This window comes from Temnothorax nylanderi, unplaced genomic scaffold (genome assembly GCF_030848795.1).
Source record: "Temnothorax nylanderi isolate EJ_2023f unplaced genomic scaffold, tnyl_v1.0 TNYL_tig0311_pilon, whole genome shotgun sequence".
In the NCBI taxonomy this organism is placed as follows: domain Eukaryota; kingdom Metazoa; phylum Arthropoda; class Insecta; order Hymenoptera; family Formicidae; genus Temnothorax; species Temnothorax nylanderi.
Genome location: NW_027249373.1, coordinates 81620 through 106311, shown reverse-complemented (window position 1 = coordinate 106311; position 24692 = coordinate 81620). Strand labels below are relative to the sequence as shown.

The 24692-nt window shown below is 44.9% G+C and overlaps 1 protein-coding gene across 3 annotated transcripts; it reads right to left on the bottom strand.

Moving 5' to 3' along the window:
* Nucleotides 1–116: 116 nt before the first annotated feature.
* LOC139781020 (uncharacterized) lies at nt 117–18048 on the bottom strand. Of its 3 annotated transcripts, none has more exons than XM_071719800.1 (17): nt 16357–18047; nt 14377–14573; nt 13086–13375; nt 12514–12790; nt 12015–12434; nt 10863–11463; nt 10575–10750; nt 9251–10428; nt 8659–8844; nt 8426–8579; nt 8146–8336; nt 7833–8006; nt 7584–7746; nt 7331–7511; nt 7134–7237; nt 5945–5979; nt 117–3451 (listed from the first exon to the last, which is right to left on the bottom strand). In XM_071719800.1, exons 2-17 carry the CDS (start codon nt 14390–14392, stop codon nt 3323–3325), a joined length of 4275 nt encoding a protein of 1424 aa, XP_071575901.1. In that variant the 5' UTR covers nt 14393–14573; nt 16357–18047; the 3' UTR covers nt 117–3322. The 3 variants fall into 3 exon arrangements, with proteins under 3 accessions (XP_071575901.1, XP_071575903.1, XP_071575902.1); XM_071719801.1 differs by lacking the exon at nt 117–3451 and adding an exon at nt 6914–6943 and having other exon boundaries at nt 5271–5979; nt 16357–18048; XM_071719802.1 differs by lacking the exon at nt 5945–5979 and having other exon boundaries at nt 3317–3451; nt 16357–18048.
* Nucleotides 18049–24692: the final 6644 nt, after the last annotated feature.

The window sequence follows — 24692 nt, the reverse complement described above, 5'->3', positions numbered from 1 at the left end:
GGTGAGTCCTACCGGTCGTCTAATCTAATAGATTACGATTAGGTGATTAGGTAAAATCTGGAATGGGGAACGGGTGTCTCTCGAACGTCACAAAATAATCGACGCGAGCTGGCAAATTATCAAACGAGAGTGTCTTCTTTTTTTATTGAATTATATATATAATTCGTTTTTGGAAAATATGATATAATATATATATAATATATATATGTATATAATATAACAAGAAATATAATTAGACTGACATGACTTCTATATCAAATTTCTTTCCGGCTCTCTATGATGTTGTGCATTTCGGATGAGTATAATATAGCTCTTTTATTAACGCCGCAGAATTGTCAATTGCTTTGCCTTTTCCCTTCTCTCGTTGCCCCTCTCTCGTTACCCTAGATTATATTTATACACAGATAATTCAGGTCGATTTTTTCCTCTCCTCGTTAACCATCCTCTCCTCAACACTTCTCTTTATCCCGTCCTCTTAATTAAGATTACACGTAGCTCAACGCGCTTGTAGCTCTCCCCATGCAGCCGAAAAAAAATCGGTGGACATGTCCGAAATATCCGCTCGGTTTTTTTCACCCCCCCGGAGATCCTAACTTTGTAATAAATATAAATTATATATTTATATCTCTTCCTGAATACTTGTACGCATTGTGTTATGCATGCCCGATGACCGACAATCGGAGAAGTGGCGAGTGAGCGCGAGTCGTCGCTCTTTGTCGCAAGTAGGACTAGCAAAACGGGAGAGAACGCGATCACGGTGAGGTACGTTGCCCATAAGCGCGGAGGCACAGCCACTGTGATTTAATCCCTACGATATACCGATACGCCACGTCGGGGAGATGAGCAAAAAATATATATGTATATATCGGTACACACTCGCAACTTGTCCGTGTTTAGCCGAGCGACTTTCCGGACCGGTCTCATCGGCGTCGTTTAGGCGCGATCGGCTGAATCTTTCATCTCCTCACCTGTACCGTGGCCGAAATTAAGGTAGTTCATCGGTAAACCCATTTTCTTAGGAATTTTGTAAAATTTGAACGGTGTATCAATGTCAACACGATTTACACGCATGTGCAACTAGAAAAAGATTGACTGTACCGAAGTTGAAATAATGGAAGTCAAAGTTAGCACTTTTTACACGTATCACAGGTACGAAACCGGCTTTCGGTATCACGTTTCTAATTGTAATGACCAAACTACTGTTACGATTTTAATATAAAAAAAACAAAAAGACGATAAAAGAGATTTGTAAAAATATTCTTACAAAAATACAAGACCTTTGACCGTCTAGTTTTTCATATTTCCAAAGTTTAGCACAGATTCGTCGGACTTTTTCGTATTATATCAATCATACTTACTTTTTTACGGTACTGTCACGGATCAACTACCTTAAACCAATGTTAACGTTTGCGATTTTGCAACTGTGAAAATCCATTTCTATATCATCGCCGTCCTACAATTGCTCAATTTCAACAGTAGATTCGAATAAAAATAATGAATGAAAAACATTTTGAAATTCTGAATACTGCTGTCGGCCACGCGGAAAAAAAACAAGTGTCAAATCAACACTGATATACTCAATATACGCAACAATATACAACCTTCTTGTAAGAATTTCAACTTTTCATTTCAACTTTTTTTTCTTGATTGAACTATATATAAAATGACTTCGTTCAAGCAAGTTTTCTTCGTTTAACGCAATATAATCTCATTTCAAGATTTATAGAGTGTTGCGTACACATATACGAGTATATAAATGTTTATTTGACACTTCTTTTTTTCTGTAGTATTATCTGCATCGCGATCCCATGTATAATTGCAGAACATGAAAGATTCGTTCGCCAATCTGTTTGCGGGGACTAATTGACCTGCCGACGCGACCGGCCTTGTAAAGTGTCGTGTCGTGTTCACCGTGATTCTCGCTCGCTCTACGGTCTAAACGTAAGCAACGGTAGTAAAAAGATAAACGACTTAACGGCAAGATACGTCGCTTCCTGTAACGCTAAGATAACTCCGTCCCCACGTCGTTCTTATATCGAGAAGCAGCGAAAAAACGCAGGGTGTTCTCGCTACTTCTCGCAAGCCGTCTCTATCGTATTATACAACAAATGAAGAAACGAACAATTTTCCGCACGACTTGTTACGCAGAACAACGTTTCAGTTTATCATTAAAGGGACGCTCAAATCAACGGAAGGACTCCGCCAAACGGTCAGGAGAGAGAAAGAGAGAGAGAGATGACGTTCTTTCGTGTGAGAGTCGATGTTACAGCTCGCGTGTAAACCCTTTCATTTAGATCGCGATCGTTCCTTCTGCTCTCTTCCTGTCCTGTCTTCCACCGATTTATTGCTCGCCGTTGTCAATCATCTTACGTCGCATTACAAAAATAGTAGGAAACGAATGTGTGAGGTCTCGCAAGCTTATATTACCCGTTCTCTTTAAGAATTGTTCGTAATTCGGTGCGATTGGGAGGTTGACTGAGTCCTGGGACTGTCCGCGTTTCTTCCCCCCCCCCCGTCTCTTCGTTGAATCTCTAGAATGCACGAAGGGGAAATTACAAAAGTCACTCGAGAGCGGTGGTAATGAAAGGTTCGTCACACCTGCTGTGCATGCGGTAACTCGATCCCTCTTTTCTGATAAAAATCCGAGATGAATGTTCCTTGAGAATAATACACGTCGACAGTAAAAATGCGATGCGACGAACTTAAAGATAGTCGCGAAAATCTCTCTTTCGTCACATCCAGCACGAAATAAATTCAAATATAAATACAACGATAACAATCTCATGCAGGCATTCTTTAAATAAGAATAAATTCTTTTAAAAAAAATTTCGAGTGCGATGACGCGACGCCGAACAGGTATATATCGAATACATTCGCGGTAAAGCGTTAATTAAAACGAAACGAGGAGACGAGTAAACGCGGCATCGTTCGCTCGATCGTTACGTGACTTTTTTTGGTTCGCCAAACTCCATCGGAAAGGAGAGAAGCCGCAGCCTCACGACGAATGTAACGTCCCACACGACGTTGTCGCACCCTGACACAATTCCTCCTTTCGTTTCTCCTCTCTCCTCCACGCCTTTCCCGGTCCCTCGCGCGTTAGAGATACTCGGTAGATCACATGAATTGAACGCCTACGAAATATATGGTGCCGCGAGGTGTCGGACGATTACTTGATGGCGATCCCGCGTTCGACGGTCGATGAGTTCTTTCAACGTTGTATCGCCTCACCCCTACCGTCATTATTATCTTAAAGAGATGCGTGAACTGCTTTTCTGCTTAATAGGTATAATTATGCTTCTGTTTTTTTTTTTTCTTTAACTCACTACGACGACATTAGGTACAGTTTAATACTATGGTTGTGCGCCCATCTCTTTACGAATCGAAGTGCGTCTTGGTGCCCACATCTTTTTACATCCGCTCGAGTCTCTTGTCTTTTTTTTTTCTTCTCAGCCTATAACAAGATTAAAACTTTTGTCACATTTCCTCGTGAAGAAAAAGTAGCGGTCACGTTTCGCGTTTAACGGCTAAATAACATATTTATATCGCATGCTCTTTCTCGCTTATTTGAAACGTCATAAAGAGATAGGCACACCTTCACCTACGTTTCTGAAGTACAATCACCGTAAGCGAAGCTTCTGGATGGATTCCACTTGGTTTTCTTTGTGTGTCGCGGAGCAACGCGGGCATCCCTCGCGATCGCGATCTACACTACGAGGTAACGATTAACGATCGATGGCTACTTTTTCTTTTGGCGACTACTCTACTTGTTTTGCGAGAGTGCGTAATAGTCTAGTCGCGCGAGACCTGCCCGCGCCGCTCCGCCTAGTTTTTTCACAGACGGAGACGTTATTAATTACCGCGACCGCGTGTCACCATCACCCCCGACCGGTGTAGTACATATGTATCGCATATACATATACATATATATCGCGTATGTCTCTATTTCGTTGGAACGATTGTGCGAGAAAAATAACATCTGTCGTGTGATATATATCTATATATATGTATGTACGTATGTATATATGTACGTAGATACATCTGGAGCTTGTGATTTTATATATATAATATCAAATGTTAATAACATAAATTTATACAATTTATGTATGTATATATGTATATATATATATATATATATAAAATATCACATATGCAACAGATGTACTCTATGTACAACATACATATAAGCACACATATGACACACACACATACACTCATACACACATTCACACGCATACACACGTGCGCGCGCGAAAAAATAATAAATTTTTCCGCGAAATTCATGAAGCGTGCTCGCATACTGGAAGACGAATCATAGTGATACAAAAGAACAACTTAACTTATTCCGAACTTTCGAGACTGAAGAATGATTACAAAACAGACGAAATCGCCGACAGTGATCCGTGATCGGTGTCAAACGCAAGAGAATTATCTGTTATTGCAAAAGTAAGAGTACGGTAGTTTCGGACCTTCTTTCTCTGCAAGTACAAAGCGCGGATGGTGAATTCAGAGGCTGTGATGGCTTCACGCTACTTAACTACTGCTTGAAACTAGACATAAAGATTATGTACTGAATACGTTTACATATTTATAGTCAATGACACACACTTAACCGTGAATTGTGACTGATTAGAGACATAACTAGTTGAACATCGTAGAATGTCGCGAAAGTGTAAAATGTTAGATTTCGTATCTTTTCGGGGTGATTATCATTTTGTTTTCCCTTGCAAAGTCGATACATGTATAGCGTTTTGTAAAACACAATAGAAACTTTCAAGATACAAGAAAATGAGTGAGAGAGTGAGAGTGAGAAGGAGAGAGAGAGAGAGAGAGAGAGTATACGCTTGTAGAAATTATATGTAAACATTTTTGCGAAGAGTGTAAGAAGTTCTCGTTATTCACGTACAATAAATACGTGTTAGAGGAAAGCGTAAGGGCTGGCATCGTCAACGCGCGGCCAACTTTTAGAATTTTCATAGATATTACGCTGAGGTAGCAGACAACTCGTTCAAAAAATGGACTCGGAATGGGCAGCGACGTTAACGCAACATTCGTTGACCGATGCGATGGCAGCGAGTGTATCAAAATTAGCGGATAAGATAGACAATGGAACGTCCTTTTTGGATCGCCACTAACGCTATGCCGAAAGACTCGCGCGCCTTGTAAACGTACTCAGTAAAAGTGTACTCTTTTTTTTTTTCGTTTTTCCCCGTACATTAGTTTAATCGTCATACATGTTCTCCCGGCGGTCGGAAATCACCGTGGCGACCACCTCGAGAAATTCGTGTGTTTATTTGACCTTAACAATAATGCTCCTTAAAAGTAAATCTCACATTCATATAGTATCTCTGTAAAACCGCAGTTAAAATATCTTCAAGTATTACATATGTATATATGTATATGTATATACACACACACATACACACAGATACATATATATACACACGTACAATAATATTGTAATAGTAATTAAAATTTTGTCCAGTAACTCTCTCTCTATTCGGTGCACCACTGATCCGCTCGTCTGGGCACATACTCGTGATCACGTTTTGTCCTTCTTCTCCTCGTCTCGCGCTCTTGCATTGTCATGGTGATTCAGTTGTACTGTGAATTCAGTGCGATTGAAAGTCTCTCGAGTAAGGGTTAAATTTCATCTTTTGCGTTATCCCCTGCTTTCCGCCGAAAAAAAAATCAATTCGCATAACAGTATGCTAGTCTTTTTCTCGCTTGAGATGTACGTGCACGCGTGTATTCTTCTAATAACGTCTCTCTTGCTTCTCTTTAAATAGATATTCAGGGTAATAATTAATATGGCATGTTAGGAATACGTGTCTCTCTGAACAGTAAAGTAAGCCAAAAGCTGCCAATCTCGATTGCTGTTCATAATCGAGACTGTGACATCGCATTATTAGCGATGTTATCCTGCCGATCCGTTTGCTCAAAATACCTGATTCCGACGGGTGATGGTCACCTTCACCGTTCCTGGAAAGAAACGTCATCTCTGAGGACGGAACAGAAGTCATTATTCCCCCCGACATGTAATACGAGTGAGTTAGTCTGAAGCAAATAAATGGATGTCATTAAAGCAAAGAATATATAGATATGTCAACTGTAATTGATTAAAAAAAGCTTCATACATAAAAGCAAAATATGTTTCCTAAGAAAGAATGATTCATACAACGAATTTCAGCCACGCGTGGTCATAGTTGACGTGAAAAAGAGTGAGAACAACAATGTGTTCCCCAACGTCAACTTGGCGAAGTCGATTAAATGATATTATCTGTATCTTGTCGATTCGAGTGCGATAATAAGCATGAAAAATGTACGGTAGGTGTAATGTAAAAAAAAGTTAGAAAAAAAGTGCGCAAAGAACACATTCAGTGTCATCATGACGAAATGTCTACAAGGAAACATTTCAGAACCGTTTCTCCTCAATTTTCGAGTGGACAACATCGAGAAATATGCATTTTTATAAAAAAGAAAGAAAGAAAGAAAGAATTAACATCGTTATGCGAAAACAGTTCTGAACGTTTCCTTATCAGTCAAGAATATTATCCCGTGCGCCTTGCTGTTTAAGCGTACGGCGCAACAATAAAATACATGTGCAATGAAAAGATATCTTTCCTACTTTCTTCCGTAAGAAAGCTTTTAGCTTTTAGTTCTTCGCACAACCTTTAAACGAATTTATATTCATGGCAAAACGTTAACCGTAACAATAAGAGCTCAAGAGGACCGAAATTGGCTCGAGAGACAGTCACTTATAAATCTATGGAAGTAGGAATCACTTTCCAGCACGTTATCGTAAAAAACCGAAAAAACGACAAATACTAAAGATGAATCAACGCACGTGAAGAAGCCTCTATCGTACAAAGAAGACACTGTGTTCTGTGTAGTATTTTATACTTAAGTTCTGTACCTTATATCATACTGTCTTCCACAGGTTTCGCTTTTAAAGGGAGACAAGAATGTGTCAAAATCGTGTTTATACTTAATCCTTCGTAAGCAAAATGAAAGCAGAAAATAACTAAATCTTAAGCAACGTACTGAACGCGAACATCAAATTTCTCTCTCACCCTCTCTCTCTCTCTCTCTCTCTCTCGCTCTTTCTCTCTATGCTTGTTGCCAACTTTTCATACCTTCTCTGATGTCTTTGGGTACGTTTGATGAGAGCGATGACATGGAAGGTGCCTGATAGAAATTGGGTCGTGCGCCGCTCGGTGGCAAAGATGTTACTTTGGACCTGAAATCAATTGTACGAGCGTATAAATTCACCGAAAAACAGAAAATAATGTTTATCAAGAACACACAGAAATCACGAAAGATCCAAGATTACCTCTGTTTGCGAAATTTCTGATTTCTACCATCGAAGGAAGTCGGCGTGCCGGCCCCCGAGGTGTTAGACGAAGGCGGCCTATACGGCCGCGGGCAACCTTGAACAACAGGCGGTGATGATACTGGTGCATACTGCAACCGGGGGTTGGGTGGTACGCCTGGATGCATCAATCTCATGTCCCCTGCAGCGTTTAACGATATTTCAACGATCGTTTAAAATACGATTTAACATACGCTGCATTTATAAGTATCACCTTGCACGATATGGACACCCTGATACATTGGCAGTGGGTAACGTGGTTGAGATTGTGCGCTTCGATCCCCGCTCCCACCTCCAAAGAACTCGTGCGCTGGAGTTGGAGACCGACTAGCTCTTTGGGAGTTACCTGGCGTTGTCGCCCGCACGCTGGGAACGACCTATTAAAAGAAAAAAAAAAAAACATTTTCTGTTATCCCGTAACGTAACAAGTAGTCGACGATGGTCGTTACTATCGCATTCTCACAGGAACATTTTGTCTGAAGACGAGATTGGAAACCAGCGTGGGCGTCATGTATGCGCTAGGCGGCGCCGGAGACGTGCCGTTGTGGGTGACCTGGTGTCCGAACGCTCCACCAGTCACCATTGTCGGAGCTGCGTAGCTGTTCGAGTTGACGTACATCAACGGCATACCAGGTATCTATTAATTACATCATATACACTACATTAGCTTTTTAATATTATATAATTTTATGCATTGACGCAGCCTTTTATTATTTGAACTTTAACGCTAATTAATATTGACAATTAATTACGAGTAATAATAGATTAATAATTACCTGACTAGACGTCGGCGTGTTCGGTGGCGTGGGTACTCTGTACATCACAGGCGGCGGTTGCATCGCTGGCTGCCCCGGCGGATAGTACGTAGGAACCATTTGGACCGGAGGTTGATACGTATAGTCGCCAGGCGTCGGAGTCACCGCCGGCACCGAATTGAAAGGTACCGGGTAACTGCCGACGTAATTAGCTGAAACATGCAACGTTAATTATTGACAGATATATCGCAGAGAGAAACAAAGAGACGGTAATATAACGTTCGCGTTCGATACAACGTACAACTTGCTTGGCTCGGAGGAGTCATCGTTTGCGCGTTGAATGAGTAATTCGTTGGAAACCTTTGCTGCTGATGTAGCTGCTGCCTGTCCCCCGGATTCTGACCGACGGAGATTGCCGTTCCAGGTGGAGGCACGAAGTACATGGTCTGCTGGGGCTAAAAGGAGTTATTTTTTCAGAAACGTACAAACGGCAATCGGAGAGTGCGAACCGCGTGATATGTTCTTCTTTCGTACCGGTATTTGATTCGGCGGCGGCTGCCAATAATTCGGCTGTATCGACTGCACGTTCTGCACAGTCTGATTCGCGGAGGGCGGCGGTGGCGGATACGTGGAATGCGGAGGCGTGGGGTGGCTATCCCCACTACCACGCTGATCGTAAATGTTCATCCCCAAGAAATATCCGGACAACTCGGCCATATCCTAAACATCGGTTACATCATTATAATTGAATTATTTGAGAAGCGACTATACGACACTTTTTACAAGTTTATTCGATTGTACGATTGTTTATATCATGATGAATCACTTGCACAGATAATTATTAAATTAGATATATTAATTAAATTAGACTATTAAATTCGTTAGTCGGAGGTAGAGAAGCGCTTGAATAGATATAAAATCTAACTTGATGAAAGATTAGATTTTATTAGATTAGAACAGATTAGGTAAAATAAAGTGAGATAAAGTTAAGTTTGCGTATTAAGGTAGCACGTTTGATGTTTATCTGTTATCTTTGGCCGGCGAGTTTAACTTATTTAGATATGTTCACATTCTCGGTCGATTTAACATTATTACAAGAGAGTTCTCACTTCCCCGATACACTTACCCCTGACTGTGGTATTGGTCCTTGGTGCATAGGTACCGCGTAATTAGTGTAGACCTGATTCTGGTTGAAGAGAATGTCCCCCTGACCACCGTTTTGCATGCTCGCTTGACCCTGAGTCGGATGAGGCGCCATCATCACAGTCGGTTGCCCCATGGGGGGCGGATAGACACCCTGATTATACGGTTCTGAGGTAGGTACGTAGGTCGCGTACGGTTGTTGAGCTGTTTGGTTAGTATGACTAAACATCGGTAGTGTCGTTGACGATTTGACTAGACTTTGCTGCTGCGGCTGCGATTGCTGTTGCTGCACTTGCTGTTGCTGCGCTTGCTGTTGCTGCGCTTGCTGTTGCTGCGCTTGCTGTTGCTGCGCTTGCTGTTGCTGCGCTTGCTGTTGCTGCGCTTGCTGTTGCTGCGCTTGCTGTTGCTGCGCTTGCTGTTGCTGCGCTTGCTGTTGATGCGCTTGCTGTTGATGCGCTTGCTGTTGATGCGCTTGCTGTTGATGCGCTTGCTGTTGATGCGCTTGCTGCTGTTGCGGAATGGGTAGATTTTGCGGGACAGAAGTAGGAGGAGGTGGAGGTGGTGGCGGTGGCGGCGGAGTGAATGGCAGGCTCGGCGATGTCGCTGTGTTCGTTACTTGGGCCCCGGAAGTCGCCCCCGTGACGTTGATCCTCGATTGTGGCGATCTCTGTTTTCTGCCGTCGTTTTTGTAGTTGCCATTCGTCGTTCTGGACGGCTCGGAAGGCAATTCCATGTGTTGGTGCTGATGCTGATGATGATGATGATGATGATGCTGCTGCTGCTGCTTGTTAGCTGCGGATAGCGTCGCGCTGCTATTCTCGTTCTCCATAGTGAAGAATTTTGGCGGATTGTCTGGGTCGTAGCGGTAAATCGTGCCATCCGGATTCGTATATGGCTGATTGGTCTGCGGATTTATTATTATGCTACCAGGTGGCACGCTGGACAAACTGGTGACTGCCCACATGACCGTCTGGCCGCCGCCCGACTCCGGCGAAACTAAATCCTGACTAGATACTTGAGTGTGGCTACACGTCATGGGGGCCGGCACGGGAGAGGGTGACAGAGATGGTGATATCGTTGCATCGCTGCGCTGACTCTGCGATTTGTAGCCACTGCTCGAGCGGCTCGGGCTCAAGCGTGAACACATACTCGCCCCCGAATCTACGACACATTTGCAACGTGATATTAGGATAAAGAGAGTAAAAGCACAATAATGCAGCAAAATATTGCTATACAGCATACTGCATTAAAATCTTTTCATTGCGATTTTGATCACAACATCGTGTGGAATTACGAATAATAACTACCTTGCTTCATGAGGCGAGCTCCCGCGCTATGTGTGGACGTGACACTGTCCCCCCTCGACAGCATGCCTTTGGTGTATCCACCGAAACTGAATGACTTAGAAACGGACGGACGCAACACCGCGCCGCGGAACGAATCCCTTCCGTCAAAGGATTCGCCCTTCAGTAATCGATTTGGCCTGCAGATGCATAAATAAACCAATGATAGTATCGGGGGAGCAATATATTCGATTAATATTTTATAATTATTGTTACGCGCGGTAATCATTAGAAGATCCAGATGCGATTTACCTGACTAGGTGATCCGGGTGTAGCAAGCGAAATCTTGCCGAGGCATCCGAGCTTTCCGTCGAGGACCACGGCCAAGACGTGATTTCGCTACTCTCGCCGCTGCTGTCCTTGAATATCCTCCGTCTTGCGCGCTCGTATTCCTCCTCCCGCTCTTCGAAGCTCTTGCTGCGCCGGCAGCAATCGCCCGACAGTCTGTCAGGCGATTTGAAATTGAAGCTATCCTCGAACGAGCTCGAATCCCGTTTCAGGATACTTCTTCGCGGCTCTTCCGATAGAATCAGATCGTCCCTGATGTGCTCCTTGAAGCGAGTGTCCGGTATTCGCATGTTCTTCGTCCGCGTGACGATGACGCTCAGACCCGACTGATCCACGTTGTGCTCCATCCCGAAGTAAGCTGCCACTCGATGCACTAGCATCCTGTTGTACGACGACATGTTCGGGAACTTGTGAGAGACCTTCTGTCGATCCTTCGCGAACTCGATTAAATCCTTCTCAATCTTCAGCAACACTGTGCGATCTTTCTGATTCCGATTTATAGTCTCCGCAATGAACTGCTCGAGATCTATCCCGGTGCTGTCCGTGTACAGCTCCGTGCTACTGTCTGTAAATAAATATAGAACTTGGTATAACAGACTGTGATATAAGAATCGAAAACAGAATTTCACGCGTGATTGTTTAGGAATGTAGGATACCTCGATAACAAAACAGTTGTCTGTCGAGCAAGAGATCCGGGTTCGATTCCCGGTCCCACAATCCCGCATATTTAAATAAAATTATTTCACTGTTATTCCTTCACAAATTGGAGATTACAAGTTTCAAAAATATAAACAGGCCAAGGTTATTTGAGTTTGAAGATAGGAGATTATTGACACATATTGAAGAAAAATCTGTGAAGGAAGGGGAAGGATTGGAGTCAATTACAAAAAATTTCTAATGGAGAAAAAAACATTGAAATATCAGATTCGACTGGAATATCACCATCATTATGAGGTTGAAAAAGATATTTAAGACAACGAATTATGAAAATTATTACTATATATATTGAGACATGCTGAATCTTTCATGGATTCCGATCAATACGTATACTGTGAGCTTGTATAATAGAAGTGAATTAAGGAAAAAGGTGAAGAGCGCATTGTTTGAGCAACGTACCGCGCGAGAGGCATGGTGACGCGCTATCGTAACTGCCCTGAGACGAATTCTGATGTCTCAGCTTGTGCCTAGATCCGGGCCTGCTAACTGATAGCGTGTTGCCGCATTGTGCCGAACACTGATTGTTACAGATGTTCAACGTGTTCGGCCTTCGTTGCTCGGATCTGTGCTGATTATTCTGACCGCACGGAGCAAGATTGGTACTCTTTGGCGAATGTTGCAACGCTTGGCCGGATCTGATGGGTGATATCGGAGTCTGCAGTAGACCTGGCCGTTCATTCTGATTGTTCTTCACACAGTTATTGCATTTCTCAATGATATTCGCGCTAGCGAATTTGGAGCGATGGTTCTCCAATTTATTGCTATTGGTCGGAGAAGTGATGCTCTTTGGTGAGTGTACCTGAGAGGGACTAGATTGACCTGCGCGGCAAAGTCTCAGGGTTAAAATTTTTTTACCTTTGAAGCACAGCGGAGGGAGAAAAGGGAAAATTGCGCTTACCATTTCGCGACGGTGTCCGACAGGTCGGCGAGGTCGCTGTGTTGCGCATTTGCTTGGGAGGTTGAGCGGAACAAAGATTGCTGTTGTACATGGACTCGTTATTGTTGAGCTTGGCACCGGTGGAGTTGGGCGAGAGGCTACAAACGATCTTCTTTTCGCCATCCGCCGATTGCGGACTGTGCGGCGACGGTGGACCGTTGCCGTGCGGTTCCCGCGGTGGGGACGTCGATTCTCTCATGGCATGGCTTCTGACTAACAGCTTCAGTTTCGTGTTCGTCTGCAACATCAAGAATCCTTTACGCACGTTCGGCGCGTCGTCGTAATATCGATTCGTCGATGTAGCACTTCCAATTCGCGTTTGCAATTCGATATTCACATCACAGACGTAAATAAAAAGAAAATAAATATATTTTTTTATGTTAACTTATACGAAACATTTATAAGAACATCAACGTCAACATCTACATATCTTCTGAACAATCGCTAGCTTGACACGACTCCTTCCAAATGTACCTTGAAGTTTCTAACGAGGGCGAGCGAAATGGGGAGACAATGAGTAATGGAACACATACCCGATTGCGAAAGTTCTTGCTTTCAGTGTCCGATTTGTCGGGCGGCGGGCAGAGTGACGCGGGACGGTGGAGCGAGTTCGGTGCGGGGGTGCTGCCGACGTTGGGGTTGGCATTCCCGTCTATCATATCCGACTCCGAGGCGTCCTGGTGAGGTGCACCACCACCGGAGCCACTTACGGCGAGGCCTTGCCTGGAGGACGGCAGTGAGGGCATTCCTCCTCGCACCACCACCGTGGGACTCTCAGGTCGGTCCTGCGACCTGCTTCCTTTATACACCACTATGCTCGGTACTGGAATCATCAAGCGCACGTAAGTCGCGATTACATTGCTCTCCCCGTCCCAGTCCCAGTTTACTTGGCCGATTTGGAAACGACCTACTCTCAACAAAAATGTCAAGTCATTGCTAAAAGCTAGAAGGCTAGATTGCCTTTCAATCTTTCGATTTTTTTTTTTAAATCGCAGACTGTTAAATTCGTAATGTTAAATTATATTCAATTTGAGTCATTTTTAACTATTCTTATAGGTCGTCATTACTCCTACTCAACATGTCGTTAATTTAACTAAAATAACGTTAATTTAATTAAACCAGTGGAGCTAAAATAATACTGTTTTGTGTTAAAATAATAAATTTCGACATACATGATAGTTAAAAATAACAAAATGTTATTTAACTCAAAGTACTGATTTTAAATTTCATTCTTCAATATTTAACAGTGCAGCATATATTTGTGGCTGAGCTTTAAATTAAAATTTGAGAGAAAATTATGAGAGAAAACGCGAAACTAATTAAAAAATACAATTACGTCATTCATTTTTTTTCATACTTAATTGTTGATCATAAAATTATAGATGCTTGGTGCATTTTTGCTGAGACAAAATCGATTTCAAGTCGATCGAAGAATTTGCAGTGAAAGGGACATCCGATTGTTCCGACAGGTCAATACGTTTTACTTATCGCTTCTTCGTGTTTTATGATCTAATAATTCTCTATATTAATGCTTCTAAATGAAAAAGTGCAGAATAAGCAACTTGTAATCGTCGTCCGAGCGCGTAATTAGGAGCAATAGCAGGTGATATTTCTACAGCAGAATTGATCAATCTCTAGCATTAATGAACGATGAGATTCCTCTCATTTCCGACGTGCTCTCACGCGACCCTACCGTCCCGTCCCTTCCCTGTATAAATGTATGTGTACGTGTGAACCGTTTTCCGCGATGTCGGACGCGGAAATAAAGCGAGACGAAAGACTCTCCGCGAGAATGTCGAGGACACTTGTGAAAGAGACACTTACTCTCCAGGCGGGCCATATGTGTTAAATGTAGTCATGGGGTTACAGTGCAGTACACCCTGCAACTGGTGGGGGTTTCAACATACACACGCGCGGGTGCGACTAGCAGTTAGTATGTGAATCTTTCGGGTGGCGTGCAGCACGAGGGGCTGATACTAGGTGCCAGATCACTGCACGTCCACCTTCCGACATCGTATATTCTGTAAGCAGACACAACAACGCTCGTAACGCTCTCATTGCGGACAACGTAAACGTTCGCTCGAATTTAATAATTTTTGTCCATAATTTGAATATTAAACCTCGCCTCTATCCCTCTTCGGGATACAAAGAAGAAAATAAGCGCGCGCGAGGAATAAATTCATACCGCGCGAGCTTAATCATTCTTTCAATCGGTCACTCTTATTCGATTCGCAGAATCTAATCTGGGATATCTGCTCAACCTTGAAAACCAATTCCCTGGAATTCTCCGATCCTTCAGACATTTTTCGTTAAAATTTTCAGGCAAGAGTTAAATACTTATACGTATTTTATCCGGAAGGTATAAAGGTGCCCGGTTCTTCTTTTCTATTTGTAAAATCATGAGGAAAAAATTACTCGAGGCATCTCGGATCTGAGAAAGTATTAAAAAGGGCGGAAGAACACTCATAAAATAGGCATAAAACTTTCAAGAAGTCTAATAAAAAAAGTAAGACCGTGAACAAAGAAAAATATTAACACTTAAATATTAAAGGGATCGGTTAAAACAAACTTATCTCACGACACAAAACTTACGTAGCGCTTTCGCGTTGAAAAATGTAGTTCTCCTACTCGCGAAACAAAAACAAGTTTTCGCGGGGACCGTTTCGATAAAAAAGTTTCCCGAGAATTGCAGATTTTTTCCAGGTGGCAAATACCCCTCGTTAATATATCGCGCGGATGCGATAGCGACGCCGTATATTTTTACAATTTATCGCACAAATCTTCCGAAGGTAGTCACGCCATTGTTAAATAATTTCGTTACTGCTACGGCAATTGTTACCTGTTGAAAGAATAAATGGGCAAAATTTTGCGATTATTACGTAGGAATCTACAGAGAGAGAACCGTTTGTTATTAGATATAAAAGAGAAGTGTCACGTTGTCGTCGTATCTCTTTATGCAAAGAGATAATTATTACGTAGCAAAGGTAAACGTTGAGCTATGAATCACGAGCTTCTATAGGTCAGCGTTACACCATGAGTCATTTATTCGCGCGACGTTATTGGATTATTAAATGATGGAGCCGCTTCCATAATGATGCGCGTATCACAATACACGCGGCAGATAGGAAAGTATTCATCGGTGGGTTATAAGTTATTACGCATCATCATCGTGCGTAACGAGATGTTATTACGGAAGCAGCATTACCCGTGACGTTTAATCGCGTTACGAAGTTAACTGTCCCGTGAAATAAACAAATTTCACATCGGGCATAATTAGCGCTAGTTAATGCACGATGTTTTCCCCCTCCCACCCCCGCGTTTCTAGAATTAATAACCCGACCGTGTGGGTGGATGCTTCAATATCTGGCAAATTGCCTCGGATTGCCGATGTAATAGCTGTGTAAATAACGTGATAAATATTTCGCGCATGAACGAAATGAGCGTGTTTTGCACGAGTGATAACGCAGGCATCGGCATGCTCTCGCAGTTGTTAACCATCGCACAGAATATTATTTATCGCTCTCTCCATTAGGTAACGTCTAATTCGCGATCTAATCACCGTGCGGGGGCCATTATCGCCGATTACAGCTAGCAGAGATTACGATCGTCCTTTACGTAGCCGACGAAATCTCCGTTAGCTGTAATTAAAGCTCACGGGAAAACGACGCGTAGCGAGACTCGACAAAAATGCTGATTGCAACGAAAAGGCGGAAAGCGGATAATTAATTATCGATCTCGCGATTCGCATACAGGCAAGCCAGGCGACTAAGAATAACTCTCTCTCTCTCTCTCGGTCCAACGAACCTCCAGTTAAATTCGGTAGTCTCCATAGCGACTAATTGCGAAAGCGCACGTATCATCGCGTTAAATTTAAACCGGAAATGCGACTGCGGTGTTCCGCGGTGCTCGTGCCACTCTTCCTCCACGCTTCTGCCGCATTCCTCCTCGCGACGCGGATAAATTTATCCTCCATTCTCGGCGACGACGCGCCGATCACGAGCCGCTTTCGATCGCCATCGATCAGCCGCGGCTCGCATCTTTCCTCAGTGCTCTCTTTCTTTCTCTCTCTCTCTCTCTCTCTCTCTCTCTCTCTCTCTCTCTCTCTCTCTCTCTCTCTCTCTCTCTCTCTCTCTCTCTCTCTCTCTCTCTCTCTCTCTCTCTCTCTCTCTCTCTTCCTCTAGTTTTACTCTTTCTCTACGTCTTTTTAATCAACGAAACAACGTCCCGTTCGTACTCAATGACTATTGATCGCCATGCACATCGCTCATCCGTTCCCGCTTCCTCCCACCGGTCGTTTTCATTCAGCTGAACTTTTACTTGTTCCCCCCTGGTCGCATCACATCGATCGACTCGATTCTTCGTGTTTACCAGCGCGACTGGCTCGCGTATTCCTCGTAATTCTCTTCTTCTTCTCCGATACCAATCTTATCTCGAGTGCCTGAAGTGATTTCGCGGGGTACGATCGACCGTCCGCGTGCGTTTTAGCGATCCGAAAGTTGTTCGTCGATCTGCAGAGCGCGAAGATCCACGGATGATAGATTTTTCCTTCCTCAGTCTCTTCTCGTCGGTTGTCCGGCTGTTATCGCCTGAAATACCCCCGAGTCTCGCTCGTAAAAGCGACCGCGAGATATCGTCGTCGGAACGGCCTCCGCCGCGAGCAGGAAGTATAATGATCACCGGAAAAGGCCCACCAGAGACGTGGTACGTCGATGATGGCACCGTTATGGCAAGAAACGCGTCGGTCGTCTCGGGATCACGGCCGACCATCCAATTTCCCGTTCCAGTCCGTGGCGATCTGGTTGTCTCCAACGATATTAAACAACAGCTTTACTCCGGGCGTGAGATTAATTAACCAGAAACTATCGTCGATCGGATTAAACCAGAACTACTCTCGAGGCAAACCTAAGAGAATAACTCCAGATTATCACAATATTCCGATCTCCTTATCGTTGATCGCGGGACATCGCGGGATGTTCAAACCGAACAGAAAGGGTTTACGGTCGGCAACGAGCTCCGGATAACCGCGATCGCGCTACTCGACGGATCGATCGGCGATCCCGGGTTCGGACCCGATCCGAGCGGAAATGCGGGCTACCGCCGCGGCCTTCCGGCCGCGATTCTCGCCGTCCGCGGGTCGAGGAGGGCACGTTTTGGCAAGACCTCGCGGCGTCTCGAAAATAGCAGAACGCTTCTCTCTCTCTCTCTCTCTCTCTCTCTTTCTCCCTTCCTTCCCTCTCGTTCCTTCCGCGCGCGGGAGATCTGGTCCCGTCGCACGTTTCTCTTCCGTGTGTCGTACTCGTGTTTCCGCGGAATTCACGGAACGGAAGCGCGATCCCCCTTCAAGCAAGACAGAAACGGACGATGGAGGTGCGAGTGACGGAAAACGGAAGGTGCGAACGAGCGACGCCGACAAGAGGAGAAAACCTGGTTCAGCCGCAAGCTCTGCCGAGCTTGTAACGTCGCGTCGCTGCGGCACCGCTTTGCGCGAGAGACTGAGAGAGAGGCGCGCGCGGCGCGCGGCTCACCCGGGTCGAGGGAGAGCGGCGAGGGGGTAGCTGGCACTTCGGAGGGAACGAGAGCGTCGAGAAGCCAACGAGAGAGAGAGAGAGAGAGAAAGAGAAGGAGAGGAGCAGACGTAGCGAGTCGGTAGCGCGAGAGAGACAGAAAGAGAGAGAGAGGCAAAATCCCTACGAGAGCGATGGAGCCGGAGGATCTCGATGAGCGACGAGGGGATGAAGACAGAGACGTCGCCATTACCGGGGGACATCACCGAGGAAGATGCAGAGGCAATAGAGGGAACAATAGGGGGGCAAGAGCGATCGGAAGGAGATGGAGAAGCGCGGAGAACGGTGGCGGAGAACGGAGACAGGTGATAACGGCCGAGGGAGATAAGAAAGGGATGAGGGGAGAAGGGATGTATATTGGCCGAGTACACGCGTGCGCGTGTCCATGTGTACCCGGTGTACACGGAGAAACCACTGATCTGGGGAACCCCGGGTTGGTTTCGAGCCTGGGAATTATTTCGGCGAAATGTAAATATCTCCTCTCTGCGGCCATCGTTCATTACACGAGAGTGTCTACTTACCGCGAAAAAAAAAAACGGAAAAGCTCGCGTTTCTCTCCAAGGCAACAATGTACACACGCGCGCGCGAAACAAAGCGGAGCTTCCGACGATATTGATCGGGCGATCGTTTTGACAATGGTTTTTGGGGAAAACGAGCGCCGCGGCGAAATCGGAGTCGGCCCGATGAAATCGGACGCATTGCCGCGCAATAACCATTTGTTGTTCGAGTGACGATCAGGTGAAACCTTTCCGATAAATGTTAAAGGTATCGCGCGCGTTCTCGGGGGCAATGTAGTTTACAACGTGGAAGTCTGTGTTTGCTTTAAACTCCAGACTATCGGCGAGCACTCGAGCTAAAGCCCTGTCACAATCAAGTTTTACGGTATTTGCCGGCTGTCAATAGATTCCCCGCCTCGCTGAGAGACGGACGTTACTATCGCTGCTTCTTTTTTTTTTCTCTTTTTCTCTCTCTCTCTAGTTACAGTCGCGATACGCGAGATTGAAATAGTTTTTGTATTTCGCACGCAAACGACAACGTCAACGTTATTCCGTGAATTTCGCACTCTCAACTGCGAATTAAAAAAAATTAATAAATAAATTGGAGGCGCAAACCCGTTCTCCAGATTCTTAATTCTCGAATTTTAATCGAGAAAGGGCCGACCTTCGTGGCCGGCGTTCTCGCAACGTCCCATTCAATCGTTAATCGCTGAGAAACGGCGAAAGCGGGGTGAGAAAACCTTCTTGCCCTACATTCGTGAGTTGGCTGCTCCCGTGAACCAGTGCACAGTCGGCACGCGTGAAGCGTGTGCGCGCGCACGTGCAACCGAGTGCGAATGGTGTCTATGACCCATATAACACGCCCAAGCGTAACTAGGTCGTGCACCCCTGTGTTCCCTGGAATAATACAGGGTGTCCCGCTCGAAAAAATATGTCAGGGTGTATCGATTCGCGGGAGTCGTGTGCGTACGATCCGGTCTAAAAAAAAAAGCCTCGCTCGAACAAAAATGAGAAAGAAAGCGCGGCACCGAACAAGCTTGGTAGTAGATCGTTACGTTATCTAAATTAATTAAGCCCGAATAAAGAAGGTATTAATATCGAATAGATAAAGTTGCGTCTTCGGATGAGGTGACATCCCGGAAGATGCGATTAAAAATTTTCTCCGCGAGCAGAGCTTAAATTGCCACATATCGATCCTCGTCGACGACGTAAGAGACGGTATCTCGGACGGTATCGGAGTCGGATATAAAGGACAATATTGTCCCGCGCGAGGTTGATTCTATCAGGATCCGTAGGGCGCGCGAGTGGGAGGCGCTCAGTTTACCAACGACAACATCCCGGTTTTCCCCGCGCAAATATCTTCCCCGTGGACCTAAAAACTCTCCCTGTGATAGAAATCGATCGCAGGCGAGAGCGACCGCACGTTTACGCGACGCGGGCGGGAGAGAGGAAGAAAAATGAACGTGATTTCCCGTCCGTCGCAGGAGGTGAAGTCCGTGATTAATTGGACACTGGATAATTCTGTCACGATTAATAACCGACAACGCCAAGGTGTTCGTCGAGATGGTCTTTCGAAAAAATCGTCGTTTTCGATTTAAAAGTAATACTTAATCTCGGAAACAAAAGGAATAGTTATGAATTTATACAGTGTCCTAAATCTCACTAATCTTCCTATATTTACAAATTTTTTAAGCGACGTGGAGTCTTTTTTAAAGAAAACTCGAGTTCTAAATCGCTCGAAAACTCGAGAGATTTTAGTTTGTCACAAATTTTTTGTCAGATCCTTCAAACTAATCGTCATTTTAAATTAATCCATCTAACTATGTAAAGCCCATTTTCGGAATTAACGAAGAATAAAAGTTTATCCATTCGCACTTCTGAAAACACCTTCATTTTCTATCACTTTACGAACTCTTGGTTACAATGTTTCTTGTTAAATAAAAGTCAAGTTCAAGTTCGATAGATCTGAAATAATCTACCCCTACTACAATAATCAGAATAGAAAGTAAATTAAAGTAAAATTAAATAATTATCTACTGGTCTTCTGAAACAATAAATGTCTCAAGTGCAAGAAAGATTACTTGAAAATAAAAGATATGACTCTAATAATATATTATTATTGTATTTATTACCGTAAATACCGCGATAGCTAACAGTAACATCACATTCCCCTCGAAACGTCTCTACACGTCGGCGGATTCGCCGGCAGAGTCAGCGGCACCTAATTCCGAGGTCTAACCCAATTTCCGCGGGATGACCTAGGGTGCAGATACACAGGAAAGCAGGCAGAGAGCACAAGCACAGGTACGGCAGGATATTCCGCAGGAGGCGTGGGATGTATCCGCGGGATGGGAGAGAGAGCGAGAGCGAGAGGCTTTAGAGGCCGTCCCGTCAGGAGAGGGAAAGGCGTAGGCGGAGGAGAGGGAAGGGGTACCCCGTTCAGTTTTAGCGATACCAGTGCCAGTCCGATGCACCCCCTTGTCGCCATGGAAACGACCTACTCTCCCTGGACGGACGCGCATCGGGGCACCCTCGCGCGCGCAAGTTAAACATTCGAATAAGGATATCCGCTCGGGCGCCCTTTGAACTCTTCCTCCTACACCCCGCCCCGATCTCTCGCAGCAACCGCTGTGTGACTCGGACCGTTATATCCCGACCAACCCCGTATTTAACGCCGGCGGCCACCTGTGGATAAATACTTGATACTCTGCTCGACTGGCTACGAAACCCAACGAGTCCAAATGCGGTCAAAATGTTGCTCTGCGAGCAACCCCCTCGGTCTTCCTCAGAGATTTGTCGATTCTTCGCGTCCCCCGTTTCGAGAGTTTCCACGGAAATCTGCGGAACTTTCGGATCTCAGACGAGCGGCGAGCGCGTCAACCTACGAAATATATTTCAAGAGCAACGACACGACGGACGCGTCGTGCGCATCCGTTTAAAATTGGTGCGACCGTTTGTTTTGCAATGATCATTCGACGCGACAACAGTTGTGTCTCGGCATTGTCTGCCCGAAGATTACGAAGTGCGTAACGCGCGTCGGATGTCGTCACGAAACGAGATGAACGGTCTGCCTTCGTTCCAATTTGCAGATGCGCGCGCGCGTCTCGCTCTTGGGATGAGAAAGAGAGATCTGAACGATACGTTGCAGACTCCAACGAGATATCGCGACATATATAATATACTTTGATACACAGTTGTCCAATTAGAGCGCCGCGCACTGCCAAGCAAGCTCGTGGCACGTTCCCCCCAAAATATATAGCTGACAGTTTGAAAATCCGGAACGTCTCCAAATTGTTTCGTCCACGAAGGATCTACGAGGCCGAGAGGGTAGATGACTCATGCCGTAAATTCGCGCGAAACATCCCGCGAAAAGAACTTTCAGCAAAGGGAACAAATGAGACAAAACGCGGTCTAATCACTTCAGGTCACCCGTTATAGCGGTCGGATACTCGGGTACCGACCTGGGTTGCTGAACTCCATGACCCATATATCGACAAATAGGTCAGAGAATAAACGACGAAGACATTTACGGAGCTCATCCCCCGCGACCGGGACTGCCTTTGTGGGTAGTCCGCTTTCGGTTTTATGGAGAGCTTTATGTTTCGGTCCGATCGTAAATAACCGTGGAAAACCCTCATGGTTCTCACGTTTTCATCAATTCCAGGCCGAGTTCCACCGGAAATTAAACCGGCAACGAATAAAATATAGACGAAAGTCCGGCGGACAAGTCATCGAGGATGAGGAAGTTATTTGTTCCGTCGAAATTTTATGGAACGCGCGAGTTTTACGGAGAAATCCCCTTAGCTTCTGACGCGAATAACCCCCAGTACTTTCCGCTGCAAAAAGGATTAAAACGACTCGTTCGGCCGTGTCGTTCCAATAACAAATGTGAGACGAGATTGTGAACAAGTTGTGGAGCGTGAACGTGTTGATGTCATCTCTTGCTCGACAATTTTCCGCGACAAACGAGAAAAAAAAACCGAGTTTCTTGAATGTAATCCAAGCGTGGTTCTGTTAGAATTCTACAAATCCAACGTCCCTTGAGAAGGCAATTTACGAACAAAACGGAATGTCATCCTATATCAATAATTATATTCTCGGTTAGTTTAGAGATCGGTATTACACTCGCAACATAAGACACACATATTTCTCTCTCTAATTACATATTTAAATATTTTTATTATATTGTTATGTATTAGGTTAACATTACCATCTTTATGGGTTAAAATATAAAAATGCTGCATTTTAGGAAAAATAAATTTTATATCAAGATGAGTAACGTTAACATTATAGGATTTAAATCCACCTCGGGATTTATTTTCCAAATTTCGATTATCACAACGAAATTTTTAAAATTATTCGAATACACCTTTTGCCAACAGAACTCTCGCCGATGGCAATATTATTGTTTCCATCTGAATGAACTACACCATTACGTGCCACTTTAAACTCATATAAAAGAAGCATGCTTTTAAAGTCTTTCAAAGATCCCATTATTTACCTCTGTAAAGAAGCTTTAACAATAATAAAGACAATTTAATAATCAAAAAGAAAATTGTAGATAATAATACGTAATATTATAACAATTCGCGCAAAATTCTTAAAGTACACTTCCTCTCAACTTTACTAATCAGTTTCCGACTAATCGAATACCGACCTCTAAGCTATTAAGGAAATAGAATATTACTATTACGATCATCATGAAAAAGATGATTTATTTTAGGCGCGAAAAGAGGAATTCTTGGCGAAGAAGCAGCTTGTCGAAAAGAGAAGAGAATCTCAGTCCTCCCGTTCGCTTTACGTCCGGGGAAATCCGGCGTTAGACGAAGGTCTAACCCCGGAGCGTTCTTTGGCATTCAGGACCGTAAGATCAGCGAGCGGAAGAAGACTCGCTCGCGCCTTCCGCGCCGACCGATCCCGCCGCGCCCGCGCGGTGGTGTTGGTCGGCCGCTATTTATAATGAAAATATTTTCGCAACCATCCCCCCCGCCGCGCGCCGCACACCGGTCCGACACACCGACCGACTGCCCACATATCCATCGACGGATACACGTCTCGGCGCGCTTTTAGCGCGCCTACGAGCGTCGATCTCTCGTAACGTGACGTCTTTTTCTCTCCCCTTCGCTCGTCCTCCCGCTCGCGCGGCAACCCCTTCTCGCGTGCAACGAGCGCGGCATCGCGTCAAACGGTATTAAAATAAAAATTATACCGACCGTTCCAAGAGACCTATTAATTATTAATTAAACGAGCTAAATCCCATTATTCTTTCTGGAAGTCGTTTCCCCATCTTTTCTTACATTCTCCCGATTAAGACCTTGGTCATTGTAATCGTGTCGCTAATAGCGCCTCGCGAAAATTATCGGTTTATCGTAAAAATAAGCGAGAAGGATACGCGAATGCACCTTCATCGATAAGGTACACAACCGTCTCTGACGTCTTTACTCTCCCTCTACCCTCCTACCGTTCCCCGGCCATTCGCGGGGTGATTATTAATCGGCCGGTGTTATTAACGCGATCCATTTTTCCATCGCGCCTGGCGGCGTTGTTTCGCGGATTTCCCGGATACGAGATTTTTCCATTGGCTCTCGATTGGACCGTGTTTTTGCAGTCGTCATAAAAGTATTGTAAAATGCCTACAATCGTCGAACGTCGACGACGTTATATTTTTTATCGTTCGGGCGGAAGTTCGGTTTCGCTCCCACAGGACGGAATTCGGATTCGATTCTGCTGAATTTTTTTCTATGGCCGTCGGGGGAAAAAAAATGATCGGGGGACGCGATGGAGCGTTGGTTGGCGTGAAACGTCACTTCGCGGGCGACCGCTCGGGAAGAATGCGCCGAAATTGGAAGCAGGCTGGCGAAAAGGTGTGCGGTTTCCGCCGCGCGCGGACCACAGCGCCCGCGGATCAATACCGGCCGCGTGTCGCTTTTCTCTCTCTCTCTCACTCTCTCTCTCTCCGGCTGACAAGTTGCATTTATACTGTCATCCCGTGATCCGACGTTGACAGCCTCGCATTCAAAATCCATTAAGCTCCGAATGTGAACCGGCGCGGGCGCGCGCGCGCGATTTGCGTGAATTC

Bases quoted from the DNA above. Each gene is read 5' to 3' on its own strand.
- LOC139781020 (XM_071719800.1), bottom strand. The intron at 12,791-13,085 runs GTATGTGTTCCA...TTGATGTTGCAG, and splicing joins GCAAGAACTTTCGCAATCGG to ACGAACACGAAACTGAAGCT. The intron at 7,747-7,832 runs GTGAGAATGCGA...TTCTTTTAATAG, and splicing joins TCTTCAGACAAAATGTTCCT to GTCGTTCCCAGCGTGCGGGC.